The 8,536-nt window shown below is 39.7% G+C and overlaps 1 protein-coding gene across 1 annotated transcript; it reads right to left on the bottom strand.

The window, feature by feature from the left end:
* Positions 1 to 221: 221 nt before the first annotated feature.
* On the bottom strand, positions 222 to 8,035 carry THAP1 (THAP domain containing 1). Its single transcript, XM_032413689.1, has 3 exons — positions 7,942 to 8,035; positions 5,099 to 5,294; positions 222 to 745 (listed from the first exon to the last, which is right to left on the bottom strand). Exons 1-3 carry the CDS (start codon positions 8,010 to 8,012, stop codon positions 371 to 373), a joined length of 642 nt encoding a protein of 213 aa, XP_032269580.1. The 5' UTR covers positions 8,013 to 8,035; the 3' UTR covers positions 222 to 370.
* Between the last annotated feature and the right edge of the window lie 501 nt (positions 8,036 to 8,536).

Below are 8,536 nucleotides of genomic sequence, written 5' to 3'. Positions count from 1 at the left end.
AACCTACATTAATTTTAAATTTTAAACTTAAATTGTCCTTGCTATACTGTTCACATTCACTTTACTTTTCATTTTTACATTTCTATAAATACCCAAAAAACAAAACTCTTCAATTTGAAACCAACATATATTGGAGTTCTGAGGCTAGTTTGTAACTTTTAAGATATTTTGTTAAAATGTAAAAACCCTGAAATTACAAACAAAAAATTTACAATTTTATAGTATATATCTAATTTATTTTTTTAAAAAAATATTCTGAATTGTTTTTATACAAGTAATCAATTGTTATTTTTTCAAATGAAACTCCTTTATAGGCTAGAAGAGGGTTTGTGGTGTTGCCCCATTAAAAACCAATACAAACATCATTTTTTTATGCTGGCACTTCAACTATTTCAAAGTAGTCATTCGGCAAAATCACGTAACCTCTCTCTGATATGTCGTCCTTCTCTTTCTGGAAGTGAACAACCTCCTTTAATTTTTCAAGCTGTCGTTCTTGTCTTCTGCATCGCTGCTGTGCAGTCTTGAGCTTCTTTCGGAGTTTTTCAACTTGTTGTTCTAGCTGATGAATCCTTTTTCTCTGGTGCATTGTATCCTCCACAGTATAGTTGTGGTCACAGAAAACAGAGAGATTATCAGGGGTCTGAAGAGGAGGCATTAGTAATCCAATAGCAGCATCGACCTGGGAAATGGGAGGTGTTAAAGGAGGCGGGGGAAGCTGTTCTTGTGGCTCCAGAAGATCTTCCTTCTACAACAATAATGCAGAGTATGTTCAAGTTTAGTAACTACAAATAACAGTTCAAAAGAATCCACCTGTGGAATTTAAGAATGACATTTTTACAAATTGGACAACCTAGAAGAAATGGTTAAACTTCCAGAAACATGGAATCATCCAAGAACAAATCAGGAAGGAATAGAAAATATGAATAGACCAATTGCTAGTGATGAAATCGAAAAGGCAATCAAAAATCTCCCAAAAGACAAAAGTCCAGGACCAGATGGTAAATGCTACCAAATATTTAAACAGTTAATACCTATTCTCCTGAAAATATTCCAAAAAATAGAAGAGAAAGGACTTCCAGATACATTCTCTGAGGCCAGCATTACCCTGATATCAAAAACAAAGACACTACAACAACAACAACAAAAACTACAGGCCAATATCCCTGTTGAACATAGATGCAAAAATAAATATGAGCATATTCAACAATACATTAAAAGGATCATTTACCACAATCAAGTGGGATTTATTCCAGGTATGCAAGGATGGTTCAATATTTGTAAATCAATGTGAAGCACTACGTTAACAAAACAAAGGATAAAATCATATGATCATCTCAGTAAATGCAGAAAAAGCATCTGACAAAATTCAACATCCATTCATGATAAAAAGTCTCAACAAAGTTGGCTTAGAGGGAACATACCTCAAAATAAGAAAGGCCATATATGAAAAATCCACAGCTAACATCACACTCAGTGGTGAAAAACTGAGAGCTTCTCCTCTAAGATCAGAAACAAGACAAGATGTCTACTCTTACCACTTTCATTCAACATAGTACTTGGGAAGTCCTAGCCATAGCAATCAGACAAGAAAAATAAATAAAAGGCATCCAAATTGGTAAGGAAGAAGCAAAACTGTCACTATTTGCAGATGACATGATACTATATATAGACAACCCTAAAAACTGCAACAAAAAATTATCAGAGGTAATAAGTGAATCCAGTGAAGTTGTAGGATACAAAATTAATATACAGAAATCAGTTGTGTTTCTATACACTAAAAATGAAGTAGCAGAAAGAGAAATTAAGAAAACAATTCCATTTATAATTGCGCCAAAAAGAATGAAACACCTAGGAATAAATTTAACCGAGATGAAAGACCTATACTCTGAAAACTATAGAACACTGATGAAACAAATTGAAGATGACACAAATAAATGAAAAGATATATACCATTCTCATGGATTGAAAGAATTAACGTTGTTAAAATGTCCATACTACCCAAAGCAATCTACAGACTCAAGCAATCCCTATGAAAATACCAACAGCATTTTTCAAAGAACTAGAAAAAGTAGTCTTAAAATCTGTATGGAACCACAAGAGACCCCAAACAGCCAAAGCATACTTGAGAAAGAAGAACAAAGCTGGAGATACCACAATCGCAGTTTTCAAGATATACTACAAAGCTGCAGGATCAAAACTGGCACAAAAACAGAAATATAGATCAATGGAATAGAACAGAGAGCTCAAAAATAAACCCATGCTTATAAGGTTAATTAATCTACAACAAAGGAGGTAAGAATATATAATAGGGAAAAAACAGACTCTTCAATAAATGGTGCTGGAGAAACTACAGTTACATGAAAAAGAATGAAACTGGACCACTTTTATACACCATACACAAAACTAAATTCAAAATGGATTAAAGACTTAAATGTGAAACCTGAAACCATAAAAATCCTAGAACAAAACATAGGCAGTAATTTCTTTGACATCAGCCTTAGCAACATTTTTCTAGACCTGTCTCCTCAGGTAAGGAAAACAAAAGCAAAATAAACAATTGTGACTACACCAAAATAATAAGCTTTTTCACAGGGCAGGAAACCATCAACAAAACTAAAATGAAATCTAGTGTGGAGTGCCTGGGTGGCTCAGTCAGATAAGCGCCCCACTCTTGATTTCGGCTCAGGTCATGATCTCAGGGTTGTGAGATTAAGTCCTGTGTGGGCTCTGTGTTCAGCAGGGAGTCTACTTGAGATACTCTCTCCCTCTGCCCTTACCCCATGCACTCTCTCTCTAAAATAAATAAATCTTTAAAAAAATAAAACAAAATAAAAATTAAAAAAAATAACATGTGAGACGCCTGGGTGGCTCAGTCAGTTAAGTGTCTGCCTTCAGCTCAGGTCACGATCCCAGAGTCCTGGGATCGAGTTCCAAATTGGGCTCCTTGCTCAGCAGGGAGCCTGCTTCTCCCTCAGCCTGTCACTCCCCCTGCTTGTGCTTTCTCTCTTTCTCTCTCATTCTAACAAATAAATAATAATAATAATAAAAAAACACAGACAACCTAGTGAATGCAAAAAGATATCTGCAAAAAATATATCTGATAAGGAGTTAATAACCAAAATATATACAGAACTTATTCAACACTACATCAAAGAAATAAATAATCCATTAAAAAATGGGCAGAGGACACGAACAGACATTTTTCCAAAGACATACACAAGGCCAACAAACACATGAAAAGATGCTCAATATCACTAATCATCAGGGAAATGAAAATCAAAACCACAATGAGTTATCACCTTATAACTGTCAGAGTGATTAGTATCAAAAAGACAAGAAATAACAAGTGTTGGCGAGGATATAGAGAAAAGAGAACCCTCATGCACTGTTGGTGAGAATGCAAATTGGTGCAGTGACTGTGGAAACCAGTATGGAGGTTTCTCAAAAACTTAAAAATAGAATTACCATATGATCCAGTAATTTCACTACTGGGTATTTACCCAAAGAAAATGAAAACACTAATTCAAAAAGATATATGCACCCCTATATTTACTGCAGCATTATTTACAATAGCCCAGATATGAAAGCAACCCAAGTGTCCATTAATAGATGAATGGATAGAGATGTTCTGTGTGTGTGTGTGTGTGTGTGTGTGCGTGTGTGTGTGTGGAGGGTATACCTATATATCTATACATATATATGTACATTCATACACACACAATAGAATATTACTCAGCTATAAAAAAGAATGAGATTTTGCCATTTTGCGACAACATGCATGGACCTAGAGGGTATCATGCTAAGTGAAAAAAGTCAGAGAAAGACAAATACCATGTGATTCCACTTATATGTGAAATCTAAAAAACAAAACAACTGAAAAAAAAAAAGCAAACAAAAAAGCAGAAACAGACCCATAAATATAGAGAACAAAGTGATGGCTGCCTGAGGGGAGAGGACGGGAGGATGGAAAAAATGGGCAGAGGGAGGTACAGGCTTCCAGTTATGGAATGAACAAGACACAGGGATGAAAGGTACAGCATAGGGAATATGGTCAGTGGTGTTCTAACAGCCTTATATGGTGACAGATGGTAGCTACAGTTGTGGTGAGCACAGCATAATGTGTAGATTTGTCTAATTAGTATGTTGTACACCTGAAACTAATGTAACATCATCATGTATCAGCTACACTTTGATTAAAAAGAAAGAACACTAGACTTTTTTGGTGAATCCTTGAAATAGGAACATTCTAAAATGAGAAAACAATTTAAGTTTTAATTATACTTTTCCACCTAAAGTAGAAATGGGATGCAAGAGAGAGAATGACTGATAAGATTTAATTAAATACTAACCACTTAAAACTGAGGGGTAAATACTTTGAAACTGAATGGTCCCTGATAAAGAAAACCCAAAACTTACCAACATACGTGTAGGGGTAGAGAGTGACTAAAGTAAGTCACAAAGCTAGATTGCCTTTCTTAGTGTGAAGATGTTTAACTTTAATAAACTGCACTTTGTATTTTTAAAAAGTATATCATTGTTGGGGCACCTGGGTGGCTCAATTAAGTGTCTGCCTTCAGCTCAGGTCATGGTCCCAGGGTCCTGGGATGGAGCCCCACATTGGGCTCCCTGCTCCGCAGGAAGCCTGCTTCTCCCTCTCCCACTCTCCCTGCTTGTGTTCCCTCTCTCACTGTCCTTCTCTCTCCCTGTCAAATAAATAAATAAAATCTTTTTTAAAAAAAGTATATCACTGTTAACAGTGGTTATCTACAAGTGATGGCTTCCAGGTAACATTTCTTTTTCTTTTCTTTTTTTTTTTAGAAAGATTTTATTTATTTATTTGACAGAGAGACACAGCGAAAGAGGGAACACAAGGGAACACGAGCAGGGGAGTGGGAGGGGGAGAAGTAGGCTTCCCGCTGAGCAGGGAGCCCAATTCGGGGCTTGATCCCAGGACCCTGGGATTACGACCTGAGCCAAAGGCAGACTGAGCCACCCAGGCGTCCTGTAACATTTATTTTCTTAACATTACTCTGAATTTTCCACAATAAAAACATTAATTTTATAAATAGAAAGCCCAGTATTTTAAAACACACGTTACCTTGTCATGTGGCTCAGTACAGAGAAATATCGTGGGTACAGCATTCTCTTTCAGCAACTTGTTGTTACACTCCCTCTTAAAGCAGTCAGGAGTAAAGTGTTCCGAACAGATACTGCTGTACTTCGTGGGCTTAAAGTTTTTCCTACGGACAGCTGCCTCCCATTTTTTGCAAAGACTGGGTCGAGTAAGAGGAAACCTAAGAAGAAGAGATAATTCAGTTCTCCGACCTTCTTTTAAAAGGAAGAAAAAAAAAAGCACATCCAGACTTTCCTGATTAGGAAAGAACTATCTTGTATTGATGTGAACAAGCTAAGGGACATTTGATTAAAACACTAGCTCTGCTCTCTTTTTTTTTTTTTTTACAGTTTTTAGTTGTGCCTTTATTCACCTTAGTTAAAAATGTAATTGCTTTAAAGATCCTTTAAATAAAGTGACCACCCACTAGTGTGTGATGTAAGTCAGCCCTCTCAGCATGGAATTTTTGTTTTTTTTTAAAAGCAGTATTTGGGGGTGTTGTATGCAAGGGATGAATCACTGAATTTTACTCCTGAAACCAATATTGTACTGTATGTTAATTAGAATTTAAATAAAAATTAAAAAAAATAAAAAGCAGTATTTGTTATAGGAATCTTTTTATCACAGAGTAGTTATAAGAATGTCAGATACAATGATATATACAATTTAAACAAGACAGGCTGATTAAAAATTTACAAAATGTAAAAATATACATATTAAAAGTCAGCCATGCAGACAGATGCATGCAGTGAGAAGAGGATATGATGGGAGGTGGGAAGTCAAGGGACATATGCAGTAATATTTATCTTAATTTACCTTGAAATCAACTGGAATATGTCCATGAGGCCCAGATAAGGGGGCTTGGGAAGAGTTTAAATTTATTGTGATTTTACTCTTCCAGGTCAAGTATTTAGTGAACTGGGGAGACTGGAAAGAAGCCAAAGGATGTTTCAACTCTATGTTCCAGTTTCTTTCCCATGTAAGGCATGCTACAGCCTGACTCTGCTATCATGAAGAACTAACCAATCTTTGGGACAGTTCTTTTCTTTGCCCAGAATAGCTGCTGCTACAGGGCCACCATGTAGAAACTGGTAAAAGTACCCCTAGAAGATCCCTGCTGGAAATGGCCTCCAGAGATACAAAATTCAGCACCTTGCACTCCTGTCTCAAGCACTATAATGCTCAGGCTGTTTATGGAGTTCTGTCAAGATATTTCCCATCTAGTCCCCAAAAACTGTTCTTTATAGGTAAGAATGAGAGGCAGATCAGCTCTTCGATTCAGTCGTTTCACAGCCAGCAGAAACTATTTCTGATGTGTGAATGCCACCCTTAGTTTCCAGTACCAATGAAAGATTTTCCACATTTTTAGATTCTTTCTGAGTTATCATTAGAAATGGGGTTGTGGGGAGCTGACTGTATGTAACCGTGTTACCATCTCCTAATCTATTCCTACACTTTCAAAGAACTGGAAGTCAATGCACCAACTTTCAGAAATTCCAATAAATGAAGAAGTAGTATCAGGATATACTGAAGTAGATCCTGGAAGTGTTAAGTGTTCTCTCTCCTCCTCGAGGTGGAGGGTAGGGGTGGTGCTGGTGGTACATCAATCAACACTCAAGATCTATGTTGTAAGGCACTCATTTCTTTTGGGTCCCTCTCATATCAAACATAAAATGCATCTACATCCCCTGTTAAACACAAACGACAGCACCAAAAAAATTGAAGGAATATTTAATTTTTGCTTTTGTAATTATTTACCTACGAATAAATCCTATAATTTACCACGGATCTAATCTCTTAGCTATCGTCTACTTATTGTCGGGAATTCTTGCAAAACAAGTTAATGTAAATGTAATAAAATTTGTAAATACTTTATTTGGCTGAATGAAAATGCCCTCGTGTCACATTTTGCAGACATCCGATTATCATTAAGTCGTTTCCATTTTGCAGTTTTCTTTTCCCATTTTCAAGAGAACATTTTTCCCTCCAGGACTACACTAACTGCAGCACTTTCCGGATAAAACAGTCCTGAAAGTTGTGGGGCGAGTTCTTTTCTAAGCGCTTCCTCTAGGCGCCCGTAATAGCTCATACTGACTTCTATTATGACACTTGATTATGGCCGGTGTTATTATTGTCCACGTTATCGTTACTGTGCGCTGAAAATATTAAGTATTCATCTTGGCAGTACCAGAAGCTTTCTCTAAAACTTGGGAGTTCCTCAAAGGTTAGTTCCTAGAAACTGGGTAAAAACATCCTCCCTGAAATCCTGGCCAAAACTCAATCTTTAATCACTGTGATGCTGGCCTCCCATCCACAGCAAGGATGAAAAAGAGTGGCTTCGTCATTTGAAAGGTCTTTCTTTGTCTCTATTTCAAATTTATTTCTAAGGCGTTATTACCACCTAGCTTCTCTATTACCCCAGGGGCGAGATCCAGATGCCTCTCGGCTTTGAGGACCTCACGACCCGCGCGGGGTTGTTGGACATCGCTCCTGGGTCGCGAACACGCCAACCCGAGGCGGCGGGCGAACCTCCCGCACGGGTTCCGACCCTCGAGCGCGAGAAACGGTCACCGCGGCGACGCGCGCCGAGGACGCGCAGCCCTGGGCGGTGGAACGTGAGCTCCAACCCTGGGCGGGTACGCCCACCGCTCGCGGCCGGGGAGACGGCGAGCAGAGCCCGGTCGTGCCCCGCCCCTGCCCCCGCCCCTGCCCCGCCCCTCTCATTAGGTATCGCGCGGACACGCGCCTGGCTCCGCCCCCGAGCCTAACCGGCCGCGCGCCCCCAGCCCGAGCTGGGGCCAGCCCCGCGAGACGCGCAAGGTACTTACTTGTGGAAAGAAACGGGCTTATCCTTATCATACCGGTTCTTGCAGCCGTAGGCGGAACAGGACTGCACCATCCTTCCGGTCTTCAGTCACTTCACTTCTACCGCTCCCGCAGGCAGGAGAAGCTGCTATCAATGTCGCCGCGCTGGGCTTTGACACCCTCGCTTCTTCTGTAGCTTTGGTCAACAGTTACAGTGATGATAAGCTCACTCGGGTTGACTATTGTGCCCGTTTTGTTGTTTGCATTAGCAGAAGGACCACAGCCATCGCCCGTCTCCCATCTCCAAGATGGCGGAGGCAGCTTCAACCTCACCTCTCGCGAGGAGTTTGTCTCACTGTCTCTGATTAGCCCTGAGGTCAGAGGTAACGTTCCTTGGGAAGCAGACCATTGGCTAAGGCCCGGCGTTGCGGAAGTGGGTGGGGTCTCGAGCTTCCGGAAGGGAGAAAGGAAGTGTTTGATAGGAGAGGCAAGGGGAGGGGGACCCGAGCCCGAGTGCAGGGCCAGACTCCACAACCTGTGTGATTTCCTTGTGTTAATTTATCTGGGACGGTTTAGGGTGGAGAACGGCGCGGTCTTTGGGTATGGTGGCCCAAAGGA

The sequence above is a fragment of the Phoca vitulina genome, unplaced genomic scaffold (genome assembly GCF_004348235.1).
Source record: "Phoca vitulina isolate PV1807 unplaced genomic scaffold, GSC_HSeal_1.0 scaffold15, whole genome shotgun sequence".
Taxonomy (NCBI): domain Eukaryota; kingdom Metazoa; phylum Chordata; class Mammalia; order Carnivora; family Phocidae; genus Phoca; species Phoca vitulina.
This window is presented reverse-complemented; position numbering and strand designations above follow the sequence as displayed.